The sequence below is a fragment of the Mustelus asterias genome, chromosome 13 (genome assembly GCF_964213995.1).
Source record: "Mustelus asterias chromosome 13, sMusAst1.hap1.1, whole genome shotgun sequence".
Lineage (NCBI taxonomy): Eukaryota > Metazoa > Chordata > Chondrichthyes > Carcharhiniformes > Triakidae > Mustelus > Mustelus asterias.
The window spans coordinates 64046856-64073629 of record NC_135813.1 but is presented as its reverse complement, the minus strand read 5'-3'; the positions used below and the strand labels follow the sequence as shown (position 1 = coordinate 64073629).

The 26774-nt window shown below is 47.1% G+C and overlaps 1 protein-coding gene across 1 annotated transcript in view; it reads left to right on the top strand.

Moving 5' to 3' along the window:
* Positions 1 to 366: 366 nt before the first annotated feature.
* The window catches only part of LOC144502265 (solute carrier family 2, facilitated glucose transporter member 11-like), a 55150-nt gene continuing 28742 nt past the window's right edge, over positions 367 to 26774 (top strand). Inside the window, exons 1-5 of the mRNA XM_078226088.1 lie at positions 367 to 399; positions 10231 to 10329; positions 10453 to 10613; positions 12363 to 12487; positions 19678 to 19807. Of these exons, the coding sequence (XP_078082214.1) occupies positions 367 to 399; positions 10231 to 10329; positions 10453 to 10613; positions 12363 to 12487; positions 19678 to 19807 (548 nt within the window). The remainder of the gene's footprint in view (positions 400 to 10230; positions 10330 to 10452; positions 10614 to 12362; positions 12488 to 19677; positions 19808 to 26774) is intronic.

Here is a 26774-nt window from a genome sequence, read left to right as displayed (position 1 = left end):
CTCCATTAGCAGTTTGGTCATCCATCACCACAGAGACTGAGAGCACTGCTGCAAGATGCAGGTGTGCTGGACAAAGGATATAATCTCAGAGCAAACATCAGCCCAGTGTGAAACTTGCATAAAATGTAGAAGGACACCCCCCGCGTTCAGTCGTGAGTCTACCATTAGCACGAGATTTCAATGATGTAGTCGCGATGGATCTAAAGATATGGGACTCTATCTATCTATTGTACTTCGTGGGCATGTCCACCTGGTTTAGCATATCCATGGTGATTTACAGCAAAGATAAAAGGACTATTATAGATAAAATTATGACCCACTGGATTGGAACAGGGTTGGGGGCACCGTCTAAATTTTTGACGGACAATGGGGGTGAATTCGCAAATGATGAGTTTCAAGGTATGTGTGAAAATTTAAATATTGTAATAATGTACACTGCAGCGGAAAGCCCATTCAGCAATGGCCTCTGTGAAAAAGATGACATGTTGCATAAAATTTTGGCGGATCAACCGGGCTGTAAATTGCAGGTTGCATTAGCATGGGCAGTGCACGCGAAAAATTCGTTACAAATGGTGGGGGGCTATAGTCCATACCAGCTGATATACGGGAGAAATCCAAAGTTGCCGTCAGTGTTAACAGACGTTCCTCTGGCATCAGAAGGGGCAAGCATTAGCTTCATGTTTTCTACATGCTTAAACACTATGTATGCAGGTAGAAAGGCCTTCATTAAGGCTGAGGTTTCAGAATGGATAAGACGAGCCCCAAGGCATAAGATGGTCAGGGATATACTTCGAGAAAGGGGATAGGGTCTACTACAAAAGAGAGGACCTAAAAGAGTGGAAAGGGTCTGGGAAAGTGATAGGGGCAGATGGTAAGGTAGTTATAGTACAACACAGTAACCAGATGGTGCCAGGCCATTCTAACACGGTGACCAGACAGTGCAAGGCCACTCTTCGAGGGTAGTCGGACTTGGGTATGAATTTGGAGCATCTGAGCAAGATGTAGAAGTGCAGGAGGTACCTTGTACCTCACATGCACAAACCCTGAGTTATTATGAGGATCAGTGAACTATAGATGAGAGGGAATCTGATGATCAACAAAGTACCAGTGAAGCAGGGGATGAAGCTGCTACTTCAAAGGTTCAGCTACCCAAAGTAAGCACAATTATATCATACACACCCGGTATAATCGGGAAAGCAGGAAAGGCGTCAGGAAAGTATAAATACTGGCTCAACATCCAGGAGCGGGGGCAAGAAGCCAAAGCTATAGATTGGGGAAAATGAGGTGGAAAGATGGAAGCAAAAAAAGTGAGACTTAAGTCCTGAAGGTGAGACAGTCAGCATTCGTGAACCCAGAAAAAAGTCACAGATCTGTGAACGAAGTTGTGTTAACGGAGACCAGCGATCTGAGAGTAGCAGCCCTGACAGGAACAGACACGACTGTAGAGGCAGGAGCTTAACGAGGAAGACTAGGAATCAAACCGATGATAGGAGTAGGAGTAGAAGTCCCCATGATAGGGAAGTGTTGGCAGCTGCCAACAAAATGGAGTTGTGGAGATAAGAGCGGCCAAACAAAGAGAGCTGGACATTTGGAAAGAGTTTGGGGTGTACACCGAGGTACCCATCGGTGGGTTTACACAGAGGAAGTTTTGCAAGGTGGGACTTACGTAGCAGAAGCCAGATTAGTAGCCCATGGGTATGAGGATCATTTGGATGGGAGAGACGTTAGGGTCGATTCACCCACAGCGGGGAAAGTGACACTGAAACTTTTTTTGGCTGTCCTAGCATCTAATAATTGGATGTGTAAACCAATAGATATCAAAGCAGCATTTCTGCAAGGTGAAACATTTCAAAGAAAAGTTTTCTTGAGGCCTCCCAAAGAAGCAGGTAATACACAGGGACAATTGTGCAAATTAAACAAATGTGTATTTGGATTAAGTGATGCATCAAGGGTTTGGTATTTCTCTGTACGTTCTGTGTTGCTGAAGACTGGCTGTGTCCAGTTAAAAGCAGATCCAGCAATGTTCTACTGGAAGTCTGAAGGAAAATTAGCTGGAATTTTTCTGATGCATGTTGATGATTTCCTATGGGGCGGCACAGAAGAGTTTGAGAAAAGAATAATTGAGAAGCTAAAAACAGAATTTAAAGCAGCTGGTGCTTTTTGATATCTCGGTCTTGATATCCAATAAAGTAAATCCGGGGTAACGATGAGTCAACAAGGATATCTAAACTGTATTGATCCCATTCCCATCACCAGTGAAAGGTCAATGGGAAAAGAGGAACGGGCCAACAGAAAAGGAACAGGATTGTTGAGGATTATGATAGGACAATTGGCACACAGACAAGACCGGATGGGAGCTATAATGTCCTGGAGCTCAGTAATATGTCGAACCATGCCTCAGTCAGAGAGATCTTGCAGGAAAACAAAACATTAAAAAAGCTAAAATTAGAGGAATGTGTAATTAAATTCCCAGCACTGGGAGAACCGGAAGATATGAAGCTGGTTGTGTTTAGTGATGCCTCACATACCAATCTACCAGCTGGACCAGATTATGGATTAATAATATTCCTGGTTGGTAAGGAAGGAAAATATTGCCCCTTGGCCTGGGAAGCAGAGAAAATAAAAAGGGTGGTCAAAAGATTGGCGGCTGAAACCCTAGCGTTAGTAGAGGCGGTGGATATGGGGATATATTTGTCTGACATTAACAGAGTTATTTTTATGGCAACGTCGGGAAAGAAAGTACCAATTGAGTGTTATGTGGACAATTGGCCTTTATGGGACAATGTTCACTCGACAAAAAGTGTAACAGAAAAGCGACTGAGAATTGATTTGGCCAGCGTTAAACAAACGCTGGAAAACAGGGAAGTTTCCAAACTCCACTGGGTTGGTGCAAATCTACGGGTATCCAACTGTTTTACTAAAAGGGGTGCAGGTACTGGAAAGTTGTTAAGAATACTGGAGGATGGTTGCCTTAAATTACTTTGAAGAAAGGAGAATCTGTTAGAATGTAACCATTAGACCTATTGCAGTGCGACCAATGGTTACAAGCTGTAAGGGTCAGCTGACCCAGTAAACTATGTAACCAATGACAACATGATGTGGTGGTCAGCTGACGAGCTGACTCAGTATAAATAAGCACTTGTTGGGAATTGTTAGAGCTTGGAATGGGCCAGGGTGAGGCCTCAAGTGTTGGAGTAATCAAGTTTCTTTATTAAATCTTTTTTCTTTGGTTTATAAGTTGGAGTAAGTTTTATTTTATTGCCTACAACTGAAGAGTCCTTTCTCGTGGATCAAGAACACCCACACCCACACTCTCACACCCACTCTCTCACCCTCAGGTAGACCTCAGTGGAAACACGGGAATGGGTTCAACAGTAGGATTGGTTAGGCATCCAGGGATGTGTCCATTATATTCATGATGTATCTGTTTGGAATTCATAGTAATAAATTGGCATGGTGGCACAGTTGTCCCACAGTGTCAGGGATCCAGGTTCAATTCCGGCCTCAGGTGACTGTTCGTGTGGAGTTTGCATGTTAAGAACGTAAGAGCATAAGAACATAAGAAATAAGAGCAGGAGTAGGCCATCTAGCCCCTCGAGCCTGCCCCGCCATTCAACAAGATCATGGCTGATCTGATAGTGGTTTAGTTCCACTTACCCGCCCGCTCCCCATAACCCTTAATTCCCTTATTGATCAGAAATCTATCTATCTGTGACTTAAACATATTTAACGAGGTAGCCTCCACTGCTTCAATGGGCAGAGAATTCCAGAGATTCACTACCCTCTGAGAGAAGAAGTTCCTCCTCAACTCTGTCCTAAACTGACTCCCCCTTATTTTGAGGCTGTGTCCTCTAGTTCTTGTTTCCTTTCTAAGTGGAAAGAATCTCTCTGCCTCTCCCGGTGTCTGCATGGACTTCCTCTGGGTGTTCCAGTTTCCTCCCACAGCGCAAAGACATGCATGTTGGGTGGATTAGCCATGGTAATGTGCCCTTCAGTTTGTCTGGGCATGTGAGTGTGTGCCCTGTGATAGACTGGCGCCTCATCCTGGATGTATCCTGCCTAGTGCCCAGTGTCTGACGGGATAGGCTCTGACTCCCGGCGACCCTGAATTGGAGTAAGCGGTTAAGCGAAAGTGAAGGGGAATAAAATGGAAAACGTGCTGACACCATGGGGTTGGATGTTGATGAAGTTTTGAGTCAAACAGGAATGGGAGGATTATTTGGCACTGATATCTCCATTCAGGAGATTATTCACATGTCCATGTAAGAGCAAATGGAACAAAACTGTCAAACCCATGGAGGACTTAATCAAGGCAACTTTGATTTGATTTGATTTGATTTATTATTGTCACATGTATTAACATACAGTGAAAAGTATTCTTTCTTGCTCGCTATACAGACAAAACATACCGTTCATAGAGAAGGAAACAAGAGAGTGCGGAATATAGTGTTACAGTCATAACTAGGGTGTAGAGAAAGATCAACTTAATGCAAGGTAAGTCCATTCAAAAGTCTGACAGCAGCAGGGAAGAAGCTGTTCCTGAGTCGGTGACCTCAGACTCTTGTATCTTTTTCCCGAAGGAAGAAGGTGGAAGAATGTCCGGGGTGCATGGGGTCCTTGATTATGCTGGCTGCTTTTCTGAGGCAGCAGGAAGTATAGACGGAGTCAATGGATGGGAGGTTGGTTTGCGTGATGGACTGGGCTATATTCACAACCTTTCGTAGTTCCTTGCCGTCTCGGCCAGAGCAGGAGCAATACCAAGCTGTGATACTTTGAGCTGAGGTTCTTCAGATTTATAATCACTGTAGGTTCTTAAAGGACTCCTTCCCACCCTGTGAGGAACTGGCTTCAAATTCAAAGTGCATTCGCTTGTTGGTTAACTTGTAAACATTTACCAGGGGGCTGGTTACTGAGTGTTTGACATTGATACGGATTCCCAGTAAACGTGTCTGCTGCCCAGTAAGCAGGAACTTGGAACAGATTACGTGATGGTCAAATGCAGGTCACATGTGCACAAAGCCTGCGTGTGATTGGCTAAAATGTGGGTGTGTTTATCAGAAAGCTCCTCGGATCATGTGACGTGTTTGATCCCGGGTTTGACATTCCCCTGGAGAAAATCTGCAGAAAGGTTACAACAGCAAAGCATCACGTGCTCCACACTTACTGGACTCTCAAATTTTTTTTTGATATATGTTTCATTAAATATTAACACTTTTAAGAGCAGATGTGACCAGCGTCATTGGGTCAAGGGTCAGGTCTTAGTGCAAGTCTAGCGTTTCAGATGGAGTAAGTTTTGTCGAGGGACCTCTTGCTGGCTTGGCACTGTTCCTTCATTACATGTTGCTGAGTCACACCAACTTAAAATCAGATCACACCCTGTCTACAAAACCCCCGTCCCTATCCTCCCTGTCTTTGCAACACCTTTTGTATCAGGTTTTCCCCATATACGTCCCTATGTTCAGACATAAGGCAGCCATTTCCTCTGGATTCCGAATCCTGATAAAAAGATCATCTCGACCTGAAATGTTGGGCCCAATATTACCATTTTCATTCTAAGTCTAAGATTATTCTAGGCCTCCAACTGCGTAGAAAAAAAATGATAGAATTCTGCTCCCCTCCCACATCCCTCCCGAGCCCAATAATGCCTCTCCCTGGCCTTCACAGACATTGCCTCACCCCCACAACATTACTGACCCCTTTACCTCCCCACCCTCTCTGCCACCCAGATCGATCGCGGGCCCCTACCCTCTTCCCTCCCCATGGATCTCAGGCAGAGTGGCAGCGGACCCCCCTTCCCCCCCATTGATCTCAGGCAGAGTGGCAGCGGACCCCCCTTCCCCCCCACTGATCTCAGGCAGAGTGACAGCGGACCCCCCTTCGCCCTCACAGATCTCAGGCAGAGTGGCAGCGGACCCCCTTCCCCCCCACTGATCTCAGGTAGAGTGGCAGCGGACCCCCCTTCCCCCCCACTGATCTCAGGTAGAGTGGCAGCGGACCCCCCTTCCCCCTCACTGATCTCAGGCAGAGTGGCAGCGGACCTCCCCTTCCCCCTCACTGATCTCAGGCAGAGTGGCAGCGGACCTGCCTTCACCCCCACTGATCTCAGGCAGAGTGGCAGCGGACCCCCCCTTCCCCCTCACTGATCTCAGCCAGAGTGGCAGCGGACCCCCCTTCCCCCTCACTGATCTCAGGCAGAGTGGCAGCGGATCCACCTTCCCCCACCATCGATCTCAAGCAGAGAGCCGTCGGACACTCAGCACTTACCTCCTCATTAACTGGAGCGCCAGAATCGGACTTATATGGAGCTTGTCTGTTTTGCGCCGATTCTGGATGGGCGAACGCGGTGGTAAAGGGGGAAGTGCTGGTAAGGTTGAGTGTGCAGCCCATTAAGGCAATTCAAATGGATGCAAATGCATTTAAATGGCCGCCGTGCCCATTTGGGGTGCGGTCCCGATCGCGGCCATTTTCGGGCCTTGGTAAAAGGGGAACTGGCACGGAGGCGGGCACACCCCACGCCCAACTTTACCAAGTTTTCATGCCCGAAAATGGGCACAACGCGATGGTAAAATTGGGCCTGTTAATTCTGTTTCTCCCTCCACAAATGTTGCCTGACCTGCTGAGTCATGGAATCCCTACAATGCAGAAGGAGGCCATTCAGCCCATCGGGCCTGCACCAACAACAATCCCATCCAGGCCCTATCCCCATAACCCCACGTAATTACCTTACTAGTCCCCCTGACACTAAGAGGCAATTTAGCATGGCCAATCAACCTAACCCGCACATCTTTGCACTGTGGGAGGAAACCGGAGCACCCGGAGGAAACCCACACAGACACGGAAAGAATGTGCAAACTCCACACAGACCGTCACCCGAGGCCGGAATTGAACCCGGGTCCCTGGCGCTGTGAGGCAGCAGTGCTAACCACTGTACCAGCGTGCCAACCCAGCATTTTTCCAACATTTTCAGTTTTTATTCCTATTGAAAATTGTCAGCTGTAAATACACCCTCTGATCAGCGAGACGTTATTTGGTTGCCAACATGGCTTTTTAGCTCCGAGAGAGTTCAGTCGACTGATTCCTGGGATGTGGGGGTTATCTTATGAGGAAAGGTTGGCGAGGCTGGGCCTGTATCCTTGGAGTTTCGAAAAATGAGAAGTGACCTTATTGAAACATTTACGATCCTGAGGAGACCTGACAGAGTGGATGCTGAAAGGATGTTTCCCTTTGTGGGAGAGATTAGAACGAGGAGACTTCGTTTAAAAATAAAGGGTCTCCCATTTAAAACAGAGAGGAGAAACTTTTTCTCAGAGAGTTGTGAATCTTCAAACTCTCTTCCCCAGAGACTGGTGGAGGAAGGGTCATTGAATATTTTGAAGACAGAGGTAGATAGTTTCTTGACTAACAAGGGAGTCGGTGGGGGTGGGGGTGGGGGGGTGGGGGCGGGGTTGTAGGCAGAATATGGAGTTGAGACAGCAATCACATCAGCCCTGATGTTATTGAATGGTGGAGCAGGATCGAGGGGCCGAATGGCCTACTCCTGCTCCTAGTTCTTTTGTGCGTTAGGCACCTGCTCTTCTGAAAGCAGCCCTTGTAACTGGGAGGGTATAATCAGCCCCGGTATTCCCCAACACCATGGGAGGCTGACTGGCTGGCGTTTCAAACTACTTCAATGTTCGATAGTACCAGGATACCAGTTCCCCTGTGTTTGTGGACCACCTTATTTCACACGATCATTCCTCCAATTATGAGGGACATAGATAGGAAGGAACTTTCCCCCTCAGCAGAGGGGTCAGGGTGCATAGATTTAAGGTAAGGGGAGGAGATTTGGGGGGGATTTGAGGAAACTCAGAGGGTGGTGGGAATCTGGAACTCACTGCCTGAAAGGGTGGTGGAGGCGGGAACCTTCACAACGTTGAAGAAGTGTTTAGATGATCTCTTGAAACACCACAATGTACAAGGCTACAGGCAAAGGGCGGGATTTTCCGGCCGTGCTCACCCCAAGACGGGAAAGTCCCGCCCGAAGTCAGCAGACCTTTGACTGGCCCTCCCCCTCCTGCTATGATTCCTGTGGCAGGCGGGACAGGAAAATCCCGCCCCATGACTCTTTAATAACCATTTAAAAAGGAGCAGAATGAACACGCTCTTCCCTCCACCTCATCTGGGATCGGGTTTACAGCAGTGGCCTTGAAGGCTTCTGAGTTTTTTAGCCTGGTTTCACCTAGGATAAGATGTAAGTGAGGTGAATTAATCAGCTCAGTCAACGCTCCAGTAAAGTCGCAGGTTCAGTAACTTCGTATCAGTAACCCCCATGGTGACATTCGCAGTCACTGTTTAAACAAAATGTAGTGAGCTATTGACAGAAACGCGAGGGCCAGGAGGATGTTAATGCTAATCCTGCTTTTTTTGTGAGTAGCTGATGTTTAATTTTATTAGTCAGCAGGACTAGTTTCCTCTGAGGGGAGTCCACCGTTAACTAACTCCACCTTCAAAATGGAAGATAGCAGTGGGCTTTGTGGGCCAGAACTGCACAATCCCCCCCATCCCCTGTCATTCCCCTCAGTCCCTGCTGAGTATAACAGGAAGAGCACTGGGGCCTGTCGACAGCATAAGAGCTGGGCTGACTCGCTACAGTTTCATTGGCATAAGACAGGGGGCGCCAGCATCAGTAATGACGCATCTCAAGTGGCCATTGGCTGTCAAAATGTGGCACATGCTAGCCAGCTAAGGGTAAAGTCAACAGGACCACTTCCAAGCACCCCAGCAAGTTGGCAACTAGTCCTTTTTACAAACAGAGTTATCTGTTCAGCCACAAAGTATTTTTTCTTTGATCATTCTAACACCAAACCCCTCGCCTGGAATAATTCCCGCTTCTCGCTGCTCCACACTTCTTGCTGGAATCGAGTGAGTTTGGGGCAGAGGAACCAAAGGAATTGGTGGAAGATACCATCTCATCAGCCCTGCCTCGAATAGGCTGAGTAAGAAGTTTCACAACATCAGGTTAAAGTCTAACAGGTTTATTTGGAATCATGAGCTTTCGGAGCACTGCTCCTTCATCAGATGAGTGTTGTCGGTGAGTGAGTGTCCTCTCACCTGAGGAAGGAGCAGCGCTCCGAAAGCTTGTGATTCCAAATAAATCTGTTGGACTTTAACCTGGTGTTGTGAGACTTCTTGCAGCATAGCAGAGGTAGAGTCCTACTCGGGAGAGGGTACGATAAGATGGGACACCCGGCAACAATGCATGAAGCACTGCAAAGGAATGGTGGCTAACAGGATTTGGGATGTGTGTGAGAAAGATATGTCGATAAATGTTGCACTGTTCCTTGATACGGGTGGCGATGGCCTAGTGGTATTATCTCGAGACTATTAATCCAGAAACTGAGTTAACGCTCTGGGGACCCGGGTTCGAATCCCGCCACAGCAGATGGTGGAATTTGAATTCAATAAGAAATATCTGGAATTAAGAATCTACTGATGACCATGGAACCATTGTCGATTGTCAGAAAAACCCATCTGGTTCACTAATGTCCTTTAGGGAAGGAAATCTGCCGTCCTTACCTGGTCTGGGGATGGCACGGTAGCACAGTGGTTAGCACTGCTGCTTCACAGCTCCAGGGACCTGGGTTCGATTCCCGGCTTGGGTCACTGTCTGTGTGGAGTTTGCACATTCTCCCCGTGTCTGCGTGGGTTTCCTCCGGGTGCTCCGGTTTCCTCCCACAGTCCAAAGATGTGCGGGTTAGGTTGATTGGCCATGCTAAAAATTGCCCTTAGTGTCCTGAGATGCATAGGTTAGAGGGATTAGGTGGGTAAATATGTAGGGATATGGGAGTAGGGCCTGGGTGGGATTGTGGTCGGTGCAGACTCGATGGACCGAATGGCCTCTTTCTGTACTGTAGGGTTTCTATGATGATACATGTGACTCCAGAGCCACAGCAATGTGGTTGACTCTCAACTGCCCTTGGGCAACTAGAGATGGGTAATAAATGCTGGCCAGCCAGCGACGCCCATGTCCCACGCATGAATAAAAAAATCTGAGCTAGAGATGGAAAGTTGGGCAGCTCCTGTTAACAGGTTCTCTTTAACTAACTTTCCAATTGTCTGATCTTCATTCTAAGCAGGTAAGCCACATCACTTGGTCTTAGACTCTGGGCAAACTTTCGCTTGATGTCTGACGCTGCGGGATATTGGACAGGGTTATTTCATTATCAGCGGTGGTTTCTTTTCATTTTGCAGCTCCACAGGAGGAAGTTTATATTCTTCACCTTTGCCGTAGGAATTGGTGGGAGTTTCCAGTTTGGCTTCAATATATCCGCTATCAATCCACCCTCAGAGGTAAGAAGAACATCTGAAATTACTGACCCTTGTAACTCTGATTCACAATTCTGCACATTCCGCTCTGCAATTCTATTTCAGTTTGATATTGAATGAAGCTTCCGTTGTTTTTCATTCTCACAGCATATTAAGAAATTCATCAATGAAACATGGATCGAGCGATATGAAAAGCCATTACAGGAATATTCATTAATGCTCCTGTGGTCCATTATTGTATCTATTTACCCTGTTGGGGGACTGATAGGAGCACAGTTTGCTGCAGTTTTCACATTGAAGTATGGAAGGTAGGAACACCAGGAATCGATCCGTGCATCACATCACCAAATTATATAGCACCTCATTTCCGAACCTGTTTGAACTTGGACGAACGGGTGTCAGCAATAATATTATACTGACCGAGATAAAAATACAAAGAACCAGGGATTAGAATGGTGGGAGTAGTAGATGGAGGTTTAGGGATCGGCTTTCTATGGGGTTGAAGGTAGATTGATAGACAGCCTGAGGTCAGCCATGATCGTATTGAATGGCAGAGCAAGCTCAAAGGGCTGAATGGCCTACTCCTGCTCCTAGTTCTTATGATTATAGACAGAGTGAGGGAGCAGAGAGGGATGGATAGACAGAGTGAGGGAGCAGAGAGGGATGGATAGACAGAGTGAGGGAGCAGAGAGGGATGGATAGACAGAGTGAGGGAACAGAGAGGGAAGGATAGACAGAGTGAGGGAGCAGAGAGGGATGGCTAGACAGAGTGAGGAAACAGAGAGGGACGGATAGACAGAGTGAGGGAGCAAAGTGGGGCAGATGGACAGAGTGAGGGAGCAGAGTGGGATGGATTGACAGAGTGAGGAAACAGAGAGGGACGGATAGACAGAGTGAGGGAGTAGAGTGGGATGGATTGACAGAGTGAGGAAACAGAGAGGGATGGATAGACAGAGTGAGGAAGCAGAGCGGGATGGATAGACAGAGTGAGAGAGCAGAGAGGGATGGATAGACAGAGTGAGAGAGCAGAGCGGGATGGCTAGACAGAGTGAGGGAGCAGAGAGGGATGGATAGACAGAGTGAGGAAGCAGAGAGGGATGGATAGACAGAGTGAGGGAGCAGAGAGGGATGGATAGACAGAGTGAGGAAGCAGAGAGGGATGGATAGACAGAGTGAGGGAGCAGAGTGGGATGGATAGACAGAGTGAGAGAGTAGAGAGGGATGGATAGACAGAGTGAGGAAACAGAGAGGGATGGATAGACAGAGTGAGGAAGCAGAGCGGGATGGATAGACAGAGTGAGAGAGCAGAGCGGGATGGATAGACAGAGTGAGGGAGCAGAGAGGAATGGATAGACAGAGTGAGAGAGCAGAGCGGGATGGATAGACAGAGTGAGGGAGCAGAGAGGGATGGATAGACAGAGTGAGGAAGCAGAGAGGGATGGATAGAAGAGTGAGAGAGCAGAGAGGGATGGATAGACAGAGTGAGGGAGCAGAGAGGGATGGATAGAATGAGAGAGCAGAGAGGGATGGATAGACAGAGTGAGGGAGCAGAGAGGGATGGATAGAGTGAGAGAGTGGAAAAGAAAGATGAACACATTGAAGGTTTACACATTTGAAGATGATCCGGCTGGGTGAGGAATTTTAAGTTGAGGATAAATATACCTTCAGTATAGATTTAGTTCCAAGCTGATGGGACTATGACTGTAACCTGGGCAGAGTTTAGTGTTGAGAATTTACAGCCTTTGGTTAATCTATGGATTTGTGTAATAGTTCAGTTAATCTGTTGTGTTGTGTAATAAACATGATCCTGAGATGAGAATTCAGCAGGATGAATGTTTTGAATGAAGTAGCAGCGACTCGGAAGATAGGCTACATCTGAACCACTCTTGTCCAATGCTTTCCCTTGTCTGATTGCTTCTTGAAGCTTCAATGAATGGTGCTGACAGCTTGAATATTTGATCTTGCTGAGTACAGAAGATTAATTATTAACTGTTACTCAGTGAAAGGTTGTAATTGTTCACAATACATCCCACTAAATACACACTCCTGTGTTTCAGAAAGAAATCTCTACTCTGCAATGACATTGTCGCCATTGTGGCTGCACTGATAATGGGTTTCAGCAAGATGGCAAGGTCATTCGAGATGATTGTGGTGGGAAGATTCCTGTATGGAATTAATGTCGGTAATTGGATTTTTTTTTTGCTTTGTTGGCAGAGAATAAAAGAGAATCCTTCATGTGTTGGGAATAGACAGAGAAAACCCTGGCTCAGTCATCACCTGAATGTCACATGTGAAACAGGAATCCACCCAGTGTCATCGAGGCCACCTCAAAGAAAGAACAAAGAAAATTACAGCACAGGAACAGGCCCTTCAGTCCTCCAAGCCTGCAATGACCATACTGGCCATCTGAACCCCCTACCCTTGAGGGGACCATATCCCTCTATTCCCATCCTATTCATATATTTGTCAAGATGCCCCTTAAATGTCACTATTGTATCTGCTTCCACTACCTCCCCCTATAGTGAGTTCCAGGCACCCACCACCTTCAGTGTAAAAAACTTGCCTCGTACATCTCCTTTAAACCTTGCCCCTCGCACCTTAAACCTGTGCCCCCTGGTAATTGACTCTTTCATCCTGGGAAAAAGCTTCTGACTATCCACTCTCTCCATGCCCCTCATAATCTTGTAGACTTCTATCAGGTCACCCCTCAACCTCCGTCGTTTCAGTGAGAACGAACCAAGTTTCTCCAACCTCTCCTCAGAGCTAATGCCCTCCATACCAGGCAACATCCTGATAAATCTTTTCTGTACCCTCTCCAAAACCTCCACATCCTCCTGGTAGTGTGGCGACCAGAATTGAACACTATATTCCAAGTGCAGCTTAATTAAGGTTCCCTAAAGCTGCAACATGACTTGCTAATTTTTAAACTCAATGCTCAACCTGCTTTCCTTTCATATCTATGGTGAAAGAGTAAATATGAAGCTTGTCTTTTACCTTGAGCAGGTTTATTCTTAGCAGAGAGACAGACTCTCCATTCCTTTCACCCCAACTCTCCCAGCTGTGTCCATTTTAAAAGGTGAACCAATGTTTATCACCAGCCTTTAACAATGCAACTGGATTAAAACAATGTCATTGCCAAAGGATTTTTAAAAATTCATTCGTGGGACATGGGCGTCACTGGCTGGTCGGCGTTTATTGTCCATCCCTAGGTGCCCGAAGGCAGTTGAGAGTCAAAGTTAAAGTTTATTTTATTATAGTCACAAGTCGGCTTACATTAACATTGCAATGAAGTTACTGTGAAAATCCCCTAGTCGCCACACTCCGACGTCTGTTCGGGTACACTGAGGAAGAATTTAACATGGCCGATGCACCTAGCCAGCACATCTTTCGGACCGTGGGAGGCTTGGAGGGCCGAAGGGCCTGTTTCCTGTGCTGTACTGAAACCGGAGCACCTGGAGGAAACCCAGGTGGACACGGGGAGAATGTGCAGACTCCACACAGACGGTGACCTAAGCCAGGAATCAAACCTGGGTCCCTGGCGCTGTGAGACAGCAGTGCTAATCACTGTGCCACCCAACCACATTGCTGTGACTCTGGAGTCACATGTAGGCCAGACCGGGTAAGAATGGCAGATTTCCTTCCCTAAAGGACATTTGTGAACCAGATGAGTTTTTCCGACAATCGACAATGGTTTCATGGTCATCAGTAGATTCTTAATTCCAGATTTTTTCTTATTGAATTCAAATTCCACCATCTGCCGTGGCGGGATTTGAACCTGCGTCCCCAGAATTAGCTGAGCTGGTGCAATTGCTGATACATTGACAGATTCCCCTTGCCTTCCAACCAAAACTTTCTAAAAATATTCAAGAAAAACTTTTTTCAACCCAAACAAAGGGAAACAAAGTCATGTATTTAACATTATAGATCCTACATTCCCTTAACCAATAATGTACACACACATTGGGTGGGATGCTCCGATCTTGTCCGTACCCACCCTGCAGCAAGTGAGCACGGAGAATTTGGCGTTCCACCCAAAACTCCATTCAGTTTCAGCAGCACCAGAGAATCCCAGCCGTGAATGAGGGTGGAGATTCTCGGTGACAGTTACAAAACAAAAAACCATTTTGTCATTATAACACAGGACACCCCTCTTCCAATAACATTTAACAATTTCTTGGAGCAGCTATTTCTTTTTGTAAAGCAATCTGGTAATTGTGTCAACCCATCATATCACTCCAACGTTTCTTATATGCCAGCTAGATCTTTTCTTAGGCCGTGATCTTACCAGCTGTTCACACCACTGCACTGAGGTTGGAGAATTTGGCACCCATTCAAATTTCCCTTCACTGCAGAGGGATGGGAAAATCCCGCTGGCGTGAACGGTGGCAACATTCGGGTCTTAGTCTGTTTTCATTTATATTTTTTGTTGAGTGGATGTTTGTCCCACAGGGATCAGTTATCAACATAGCATTCCATGGGAAACCTTTCTCACTTTGCCCCTTCTATTTCTGTCAATATAACTGGATCCCCATTTCTATCGTCTCTACCAGCACCAATGTAGCAGCTAAGGTTCTCTTCACTATCCCCTTAATTTTCTTAGCTTCACAAGCCAATGGGAAAACATTTATCATTCTGTGCTGCGCTCGAATATCCATCCAGAAGATTGGCATGTGGGTCATTGCTAAAAATAACCAACCTCATTATCTGGTTCACCCAAGGCTGGAGTGTGCATTTCTTTCATGTTTGGCTTTTAGTTCTTCCTCTACTGCAGCATTCTTCATCGTAGTGGCCAACTCCAACACATCCTAACTTCTGTCATATCTAGTCCAAACGCACAATCAGTTCAACTGCCCAATCAAACTTCTCAATTGGTCTTCCTTGGACACTGGGGTGAGAATACTCCCATCCCGCCCGCCACTAGAATTTTAGCGGGCGGGTTGCGGACAATTTGAAACCCCATTGACGATCAGGCGGGGACTTCCGGCATTTAGACCAGCACGGCTGGAGAATTCCACCCTGGATCCTCTTTTGAGAGGATCTGACCTGATTTATGGGATGCGATGAACATTTTCGAGATAAGATTGAGTCAGTGTCACTCCTGACTTGTTCTGCATAATGTCTAAACCTTTGTATTTAAAGGCCTTCCAACCTTGAACTGTTTCTTGATTTTATCAATCACCCATTGTTCAGGTTCTATTGAAACTCTGCACAAAATATCATCAACATGAGTGATAAAGATAGTTTCTCGTGATACCAGTAGAACATCACAGGGTCTGCCTGGAAACAATCCTGAACTGACCTTACCAAAAAATGCCAAACTCTTTCGTGTATCGTTCAATCCATAAACACACCGTTCCATTCCACAATGTTCCTTCTATATCGCAGGTGGTTTCAAAATTACTTCCCTTTGAAATTCCTCATCCTGTAAAAACACTGGTTTTATATGTACCGATCTGTGCTCCCAGGTGTGTGTTGCCAAAATTACCATTAAAATCTTCAAGCTTACTTTCCCTGCAGTAAGGTAGTTCACTCTGATATCTGGATCCCAAGTCTTTCCTCAACACCCCCAGCTACAAGTCTAGTTTTAGCTTTGTATGTGCTGTCAGGGAACATCCACCTGTGAGATAAGGCTGGCTGTCCCTTGGGTGGCACAGTGGCACAGTGGTTAGCACTGCTGCCTCACAGCGCCAAGGACCTGTGTTCGATTCCCGGCTTAGGTCACTGTCTGTGCGGACTCTGCATGTTCTCCCCGTGTCTGCATGGGTTTCCTCCGGGTGCTCTGGTTTCCTACCACAGTCCAAAAGACATGCTGGTTAGGTGCATTGGCCATGCTAAATTCTCCCCTAGTATACCTGAACAGGCACCAGAATGTGGCGACGAAGGGATTTTCACAGTAACTTTATTGCATTGTTAATGTAAGCCTATTCATGACACAAATAAATAACGAAACTTTTTCTGAAATTTCAGTATATATTCCAAATTCTGTCCAACTTTTTTCTTTTGCTACCTTTATCAGCTGATCTTGCAATGTATTGGCAGCTACTAACACCTCTCCATACCAAGGCTTCTAATTCTAGTTACATTTCCAGCTGGTTATTTAATTCCCTTTCTTGTCAAGCTACATCCTCGACTTAGAGTCATAGAGGTTTACACCATGGAAACAGGCCCTTCGGCCCAACTTGTCCAAGCCCGCCCTTTTTTTTAACCCCTAAGCTAGTCCCAATTGCCCTGGTTTGGCCCATATCCCTCTATACCCATCGTACCCATGTACTTTTTAAAAGACAAAATTGTACCCGCCTTTACTACTACCTCTGGCAGCTTGTTCCAGACACTCGCCACCTTCTTTTTGAAAAAATTGCCCTTCTGGACCCTTTTGTACTTCTCCCCTCTCACCTTAAACCTATGCCCTCTAGTTTTAGACTCCCCTATCTTTGGGAAAATATATTGACTATCTAGCTGATCTATGCCCCTCATTATTTTATAGACCTCTATAAGTTCACCCCTAAGCCTCCTACGCTCCAGAGAAAAAAGTCCCAGTCTATCCAGCCTCTCCTTATAACTCAAACCACCAAGTCCAGGTAGCATCCTAGTAAATCTTTTCTGCACTCTTTCTAGTTTCATAATATCCTTTCTATAATAGGGTGACCAGAACTGCACACAGTATTCCAAATGTAGCCTTACCAATATCTTGTACAACTTCAACAAGATGTCCCAACTCTTGCATTCAATGTTCTGACCAATGAAACCAAGCATGCCGAATGCCTTCTTGACCACTCTGTCCACCTGTGACTCCACTTTCAAGGAGCTATGAACCTGTACCCCTAGATCTCTTTGTCCTGTAACTCTCCTCAATGCCCTACCATTAACTGAGTAAGTCCTGCCCTGGTTCGATCTACCAAAATGCATCACCTCGCATTTATCTAAATTAAACTCCATCTGCCACTCATCAGCCCACTGGCCCAATTGATCAAGATCCCATTGCAATCCTAGATAACTTTCTTCAATGTCCACTATGCCACCAAATTGATGTCATCTGCAAACTTGCTAACCATGCCCCCTATATTCTCATCCAAATCATTAATATAAATGACAAATAACAGTGGGCCCAGCACTGATCCCTGAGGCACACCGCTGGTCACAGCCTCCAGTTTGAAAAACAACTCTCTACAACCACCCTCTGGCTTCTATCATCAAGCCAATTTTGTATCCATTTGGCTACCTCACCCTGGATCCTGTGAGATTTAACCTTATGTAACAACCTACCATGCAGTACCTTGTCAAAGGCCTTGCTAAAGTCCATGTAGACAACATCAACTGCACTGCCCTCATCTACCTTCTTGGTTACCCCTTCAAAAAACCCAATCAAATTTGTGAGACGTGATTTTCCACTCACAAAGCCATGCTGACTGTCCCTAATCAGTCCTAAATGACTTGTCCCCTTCTCTCTTCCTGGACAACTCCTACATTTCCACATGTGAGCAGGGTCCTGGCTGTAAGTCGGTGATCTGTTCCTGGGCTTTGGAACAAGATTTGCAATTGGAAGCTAGTCTCAGCCACAGTGACCAGTGTTGATTGCTGTAAAAATCCATCTGCTTCACTCTTGTCCTTTATCTACCACCCTTACCTGGCCTGGCCTCCATGTGACTCCAGAGCCACAGCAACGTGGCTGACTCTTAACTGCCCTCTGAATTGGCCCAGGAAGCCACTCAGTGCGAAGGCAATTAGTGATAGACAACAAATGCTGGCCCAGCCAGTGACCCCCACATCCATGGAACTTTTAAAAGCAGTTTGCTGGTGTTTGCCCACCTTTATTGGATTGGGTTATTTGTTACAAACTGGTTTACTGGAATAGTGTTATTCATTAGACCAGTTATCAAGCAACTGATCCTCAAATTGTTGATGATCTTTCACTGATGGGGAGGTGAAGGGGCAGGCTGCTAAATGCATGTTCATTAGGGTGTCACCTCGAGCCGTAACCAGGAGCTGGGGGTTGGGGGATTGGGGGGGTGGGGGGGGGGGGGGGGTTGCGGGGGTGATGAATGCTGCGGGGGGGGGGGGGGGTGGGGGTGGTGTGGTGGTGGATGATTTATCTCTTCTTTGGGAAGCACCATGTGACCATTAACATCCATTTGACCATAGGCCAGCAGTGCTGACAGTGCTGCACTCCCTCAGCGCTGCATCGGGCTGACAACCGAGCTTACACCCTCGGGTCTCGACTACAATAAGACACAGTTGCTGGTGTTTGGCCACTTTTATTGGATTCGGATATTTGATATATAGTGGTTACATACTGTGTTTGTTACATACTGTGTACATCAGTTACACACTGTGAACATCACATTAACTGGACCTCGGAGGCAAATACAAGCATTGACAAATGGGTCCTTAAACATGAACATTACGCAGCAGGCATTTGGACTGCAGTATGTCTGAGCAAGAATGTACCGTTTCCTTGAGGCTAACCCTGATTTTCAAATCTGAAACCAAACACTGACAAGATGGGAGGAGGAGGGAAAGGCAACAAGGCTGAAATTTTCCTTATTTTTTGTTGCGAAAAGCTTTAATTATTAATGTTATTCATTCACGAGGCTTTGATAGAGTAAGTTTGGCGAAACCTTTTCTCCGGCGAGTGGGCCAGTAACCACAGGGCAAAGGAATTTAAGAATTGGGAAAAAAGTGAGAGGAAATGGGAGAAATTTTTCACAAACAAGAATCTGAACTGGAATGCGCTCTCAGAAAGGGAATTTGATTCCATACATGGAGAATATTTATTCACATTGAAGTTAATCGTATATCTGACACATATACCACACTTAAAGGAAACCACTTAATTTGCTATATTTGGAGGGTCACGCGCCCACTGGGAATGGGTGTTAATCTGACCCCAGTGCCCATTCTACCATGGGGAGAACGCAGCTTTATATTCTTGGTACTCTGTATGGTAACCGTGCTGCCATGGGCAGATGCCCACTGCTGGTCAGACATTGGTCAGACATTGGTCAGACATTGGTCAGACAGTGGTCAGACAGGTAAGTTAGACACCCTGAGGTGGCAAATTTCACAGCAGCAGCACAGGACACTGGGAAACCAGCAAGAGGAAGAAGTAGTTTCTTGGAAAAGTAGAGACTTGCTCACAAAATCACAACTTGGAGTGGATTCTCAAGGGCCAGAAAGCCGACTTTGTGAATCGTAATGTTCACTTTTACACCAGGGTGATAAGTGAGAAAGTTCTCCTGAATCTCACAGATGGAGCTCGACCATATTCAATCCCGCTGAATGCTTCTAAACACAATCGATGCTCGCCTGCAAGAGTCTAACTAACTCTCGTCATTGTTACTGATGCATGTTCTCTGTCCTGTTTCTATTCAAAAGGCATTGGATTAGTGGCTCATGGCCTGTACCTCGGGGAAATAGCGCCAAAGAATCTTCGAGGCGCCGTGTGTATGACCCGTGCAGTATTCGCTGCCTTTGGCAAATGGATGGGGCTGGTGGTTGGACTCAGGTAAAGTTTGAACCGTGAGTGTAGCTAAACTAACCAACCAACTGCGGAGAAATGTGTGCCACTTCTACACTTGCAGATCAGGCACTGAACACTTGTGATTGATTGGGATTGAAATCTATGGATGGAAATTCAGCTCTGTAAAGTTTAAAGTTTATTTACTAGTGTCACAAGTCGGCTTACATTAACACTGCAATGGAGTTACTGTGAAAATCCTCTAGGCGCCACACTCCGGCGCCCGTTCGGGTACTCTGAGGAAGAATTTAGCATGGCCAATGCACGTAACCCGCTCATCTTTTGGACTGTGGGAGGAAACCGGAGCACCCGGAGGAAACCCACGTAGACACGGGGAGAATGTGCAGACTCCGCACAGACAGTGACCCAAGCCGGGAATTGAACCGGCTGTGAATCAGCAGTGAGGCAGCAGTGGTAACCACTGGGCCACTATGATTTGATGTTATTCGGTAGAAAAACGGTGTTGGTGTTGCTTCTGAGCACATCCAGCATGCCTCATACTGCATGGTATCTTAGTCAGAGTGTTAGTGTAGGTGTACTGTGTGCACACTGGAAGTATGCAGGACTGGCACACCATGGGGCAGTATGTTGGCACAGTGGTTAGCATTGCTGCCTCACAGCACCAGGGACCCGGGTTTGATTCCCAGCTTGGGTCACTGCCTGTGCGAGTCTGCACGTTCTCCCCATGTCTGCATGGGTTTCCTCCGGGTGCTCCGGTTTCCTCCCACAGTATGAAAGACGTGCTGGTTAGGTGCATTGACCCGAACAGGCGCCGGAGTGTGGCGACTAGAGGAATTTCACAGTAACTTCATTGCAGTGTTAATGTAAGCCTTACTTGTGACTAATAAATAAAAAAACTTGATGTCGATCAGCAGGTAACACTGATTTGACGCCCAAGTCAGTATTTGTGATCTTGTTGCTCTAGTTAATGCCTGTTATAACCATGCACAGCTGTACATGTCTTTAGCAGAGTGACTCCTCACCCCCATCAGTGCTATTTAGAGGGATCACTAACAGTTTGCAGCTTAGTTGCTTGTTACTTTCTGTTGGCAGTTGCTGAGTGTGTTCTGGATGTTTGGAGGAGTTGATAGCAGTTGGTAAAGTCTGCAGTGAGCGGTGCTGGGAAGGGCATTAGTTACAATTACAAGGGTTGGGAGTTCACCACTTGCTCCCAGTTTGGGAGCATTGTTGCAGCTCAACCTTAGGCTGTAGCAGCAGAGAGAGATGCAGCAGAGGAAGCGAGGAAGACAAGTTGTTCACAGGGGGAGGAGGAGGAGGAAGGCTTTCAGGCCTTTCCTACCCAGGCTCTCCCAGGAATACCTCCCCTTTTAAAGATGGTGATGCCATTAAATGTCAAGATGATTAGATTCTGTCGTGTTGGATATGGCGGCACGGTGGCACGGTGGTTAGCACTGCTACCTCACAGCACCCAGGTTCTCAGGTTCAATTCCAGCCTCGGGTCATTGTCTGTGCAGAGTTTACACTTTCTCCCCGTGTCAGGTGCTCTCCGGGTGCTCCAGTTTCCTCCCAAAGATGTGCGGGTTAGGTGGATTGGCCATGCTAATTTGACCCTAGTGTCAGGATGTTAGCAGGATAAATAAAGGTTACGGGAATAGGACCTGAGTGGGATTGGGTACATCTGAACTGTGGGGATTTTGTGATTCTATTCTATGATTCTATGATCATTGACTGGCACTTGTATGGTGTGAATGTTACTTGCCACATTAGCCCAAGCCTGAATATTGTTCATATCTTGCTGCATACGGATACGACTGCTTCAGTATCTGAGGAGTTGTGAATGGTGCTGAACATTGTGCAGTCATCGGCCAAAATCCCCACTTCTGACATTGTGATAGAGGGAAGGTCATTAATGAAGCAACAGAAGATGGTTGGGCCTAGGACACTACCCTTAGGAACTCCTACAGAGATGTCCTGGGACTGAGATGATCCACCTCCCACAACCATCAGTGGCGAGTTTTCCCTGATTGCCATTGAGTCCAGTTTTGCCAGGGCTTCTTGATGCCACACTCAGTCAAACGCTGCCTTGTTGTCAAGAGCAGTCACTCTCACCTCACCTCTAGAGTTTAGCTCTTTTGTCAATTGGATCAGGACCGTAATGCGGTCAGAAGCTGAGTGGCCCTGGAAGAACCCAAACTCAGTGTCAATGAACAGGTTATTGTTAAGTCAGTGCCACTTGATAGCACTGTCAATGGCACCTTCCATCACTTTGCTGAGAGTAGGTTGATTGGTGGTAATTGGCCGGGTTGGATTTGTCTTGCTGTTTGTGGACAGGATTTAGCTGGGCAATTTCCACATTGCTGGGTAGATGCCAGAGTTGTAGCTGTACTGGAAAAGCTTGGAACACAAGTGTTCAGTGCTATAGCCAGGATGTTGTCAGGGCCTTTGCAGCATCCAGTTCCTTCAGCCATTCCTTCATCACAAGGAATGAATCAAATTGGCTGAAAACTGAAGTCTGATCATTGACGCTGGCTCCCATGAATAAAACCCCAGATGCTCACAACTCTCCTTCCCTCTCTTCAAGCTCATCACTGGCCCCTCTTGCCCATAATCCTGATGGCAAAATAATTAGTCCATAGCAACTTTATCCAACAAAGCATCCAGCATTCCGTACAAATCCCAACTATTTAGCCTCATGCATTCCCTTTGGTGTCAGAGGACTGGAGAATTGCAAATGTTACGTGCCTGTTCGAAAAAGGTTGTAAGGATAGTCCCAGCAATTACAGAGCTGTTAGTTTAACATCAGTGATGGACAAGATCTAGAAACAATTATTCGAGATAGAATTAGTCACATGGAAAATTGTGGGTTGATTAGGAAGAGGCTGCATGATTTCTAAAGGGGAAATCGTGTTTGACTAACTCGCTAGAGTTTTTTGAAGAGATCACAGAGGGTTGATGAGGGTAATGCTGTTGATGTGATGTACAGGGACTTCCAAAAGGCATTTGATACAGCACCACACAACAGACTTGTGAGAAAAGTTAGAGCTCATAGGGTAAAAGAAACAGTATCAACATGGATAAAAAATTGGCTGAATAATAGGAGGCAGAGAGCAATGGTCAATGGATATTTTTCGGCTGAGGAAAGGTTTGTAGTGTTGTTCCCCAGGGGTCGGTATTGGGGTCCTTGCTTTTCCTGTTATATATTAATGATCTAGATCTTGCTGGCAGGGGACAATTTCAATGTTTGCAGATGATACAAAACTTGGAAGTATTTTAAACTGTGAGGAGGACAGTGTAGAACTTCAAAAGGACATAGGCAAGTAATGCATTGTCTGGGAGGGTGATGGAGGTGGGTTGCCTCACATCCTTTAAAAGTACCTGGATGAGCACCTTGCACATCATAACATTCAGGGCTGAACAAAATCAGGCCTGTTCAAGGCTAGGCAAAGGGATATGTGCAACAGGCGCTATTACAGAATTGTTCTGGTGCAGAAGGAGGCCATTTGGCCCATCATGTCTGCACCGGTTCTCCAATCGAGCATTATGACTTAGTGCCATTCCCCTGCCTTCTCCCCATACCCCTGCACATTGTTTCTATTCAAATAATCATCTAATACCCTCTTGAATGCCTCGATTGAACCTGCCTCCACCACACTTCCTGGCAGTACATTCTAAACACTAATCACTCATTGCATGAAAAAGTTTTTTCTCACATCACATTTACTTCTTTTACAAATCAGCTTAAATCTGTGCCCTCTCATTCTTCATCCTTTTACGAGCGGCAAGTTTCTCCCGATCTACTCTGTCCAGCCCCTTCATGATTTTGAACATCTCTATCAAATCTCCTCTCCGCCTTCTTTCCAAGGAGAACAGTCCTAATCTATTCTCATAACTGGAGTTTCTCATCCCTGGAATCATTCTTGTAAACCCCCTCTGCACTCTCTCCAATGCATTCACGTCCTTCTTACAGTGTGGCGCTCAGAGCTGTACACAATATTCCAGCTGAGGTCCAACTAGTGTCTTGTGTAAATTCAGTATAACCTCCTTGCTCTTGTAACCTACGCCCCTATTAATGAAGCCCAGAATACTATATGCTTTATTAACTTCTCTCTCCACCTGTCCTGCCGCTTGCAATGATCTCTGCACAAATACACCCAACTCCCTCTGCTCCTGTACCCCATGTAGAATTTTAGCCCTAATTCTATATTGTCTCTCCATGTTCTTCCTCTCAAAATGCATCACCTCACATTTCTCTGCATTGAACTTCATTTGCCACCTATCTGCCCACTCCACCAACTTCATAGAATCATAGAATCATACAGAGTAGAAGAGGCCCTTCGGCCCATCGAGTCTGGGTGGACTGGCCAAGAGGCAACAGCAAGGGCCACATTAGAGCGGCGATGGTCAGAACACAAATGTTGCCTTCCTGAGAGGGGGCAGGAGGCTCATGCTCTATGAAGCCAAGGTCACTGGTACAGGGTGGAGCCTCAGCAATAGGGGGAATGTGCTGGAGCACACACAGATTGCAGGACTGCTGTGAGAGCCTCTGTGAGTACTCATATCCATAGCCATACGGTAGCAATCTGAGCCTGCAGAGCATCTGGCTGGGATGTACATCAGCAAACAGTGACCTGCAGCTCATTCCTCTGCAGCACTCAGGTGTTAGATGGTCTCTGCTGTGCTGCAATGGAACCTGAGACATTGGCCACCACACCCTTCATCACAGTTGGGCTCACGGCTGCCGTCACAGAGTTAGTCAGTGCTTCCATGGTGGAAATGATGGGGTCCTGGCTCAGAGCTCTCTGCTGTGTTGGGGCTGGATTCCTCCAGACTCTTTAACAGTGACGGTGGATAATCTGGCCAGGCTGCCAATGCATTCAGTGCGTATGTTCACCAGCATTGTGCTGTATTCCACCCCATTGAAATCCTCATCAGAATCTCCTGCATCCCATCTGCAACTGTGCCCTCTGGAGAACTGGCACGTGAACTGTGCCATCACCTTTGACCAGTCCATGTACCTGGTGACTCACCATGAGCAGATGCTACCTCTATACCATCCTATATGTGCAGTGCCCGTATCGGAGCAGGTGACTGCAAGTGTCACTCTTCATCACAGCTCTGCTGTAACTCTGGCCCTTCCTCATGAGGTTGCCCAGGCTGACCAGGTGCTAGTTCTTGAATATCTAACAGTAGAGAAGTGAAAGGGGAAATTTGGGGTGAGGGAAGGGATGGGGGTTGTGGGGGGGGAGGGGTGGGGGTGAGGAGAGCGAGAGGTCCATGGCGACACAAGCTGCAGCTTGCACGCCATGCTGGGCAGCTGGATAAGGACGGGATGGGATTCGAGGATGGGCCATTAGCAGGAACATCCTGAATGATCTGGGCAACACTGACCTCTGCCATGGGGAACCCTGTGCCACAGTCTCCCCTAGCAGGCGTCTGGCTCTGCTTTGCACTATGCAGTTACTTACACCTTGCCCTACACAATAGGAGCAGGCCATTTGGCCCTTTGAACCTGTTCCATCATTCATTATGATCATGGCTGATCATCCAACTCAGTCACCTGTTCCCTCTCCGCACCCCCCCCCCCCCCGCACTCACCCCCCCCTCCCCATAGCCTTTGATCCCTTTAGCTCCGGGAGCTATATCTAATCCCTTCTGGAAAAGATAGAGCAGGATTCTCCCAAAGAAATTCCAAGTCTCCAATTTGTGTGAAAACGGGATTTTATTCAGTGGGATTTTCAGATTAAATCTCCCACACTCTGAGCAATGCAGAGTGCCCTAGCGTGATTCCCGCTGAACATCGGGGAGCAGGACCTATTCCCACTGGAGAGGCCACTGCTCATGCGCTGACCTGTCAGTGCCGAGATGGGTGCATGCACTGTAGCCCTGCACTGCTGGCCAACCGCACAACCTCCCATCGTTGGCCTTTCAACCCATCCCACCCCCTGCTCGCTGCCTCCTGGACCTCCCCGGGCCAACCCCAATGTCCCCGCCCCCCCGACAGACCTGACCCCCCGACCGGCAGCCCCTCCCCCCGACCCAGAGTGCCAGCCCCAATCACCATCCTGCCTCCCCCTGCCAGCGATCCCAAAGGCAGAGCGGCAACGCGACCCTCCCCCATCGAGCACACCCTCATAGTGCCTGCCCCTCTGGCCCCGTTCCCTTGGGGTGCCCCTTGGACAGTTCCAAGAGGCCAGACTGGCACTGCCGAGGGGGCACCCCACCTTACCCCCAACCTTCTGGGGGTGCCTCATTGACATCTGTTCGCTCCAGCAGGGTCAGGCCGCTTGTTCCCTGTTTGTGGGGAGCAGTTCTAAACCCTGCTGGAGTGGACTACTCCTGGCCGGGGTTGGGGTTTTGGAGGGGTGGTGGGGGGAGATGTTATTGGGCCCGGAGATGTCAGTCCCGGGCCCGCTAATGACATTGAAATTGCATTTTAAATATTGAAATCAGCTCCGTGCCGATTTTGGGTTTGCTACGGCAGTGCAGCGGGCTGGGAGAATCACCCCCATAATGTTTTGGCCTCAATTGCTTTCTGAGGCAGTGAATTCCACAGGCTCACCACTCTCCAGATGAAGAAATCTCTCTTCATCTCAGTCTTAAAAGGTTTACCCCATATCCTTAGACTGGGACCCCTGGTTCTGGGCTCCCCCACCATCTGGAACATCCTTCCTGCATCAACCCTGTCCAGTCCTGTTAGAATTTTATAATATTCCAAGAGATGCCCCTGATTCTTCTGAACTGCAACAAATATGGGCCTAACTGACTTATAGATCAGTCCCACCAATCAAGGGATCAGTCTGGTAAACTTTCACTACACTCTCTCCATAGCAAGAACATCCTTCCTCAGATAACGAGATCAAAACTGCACACAATATTCCAGGTGTGGTCTCACCAAGGCCTTGTGTAACTCTCTTCCCCTCTCTCAATTTATAGCCGTTCAGATAATAATCTGCTTTCCTATTATTGTTACCAGAGCGAATAACCTCACATTTAT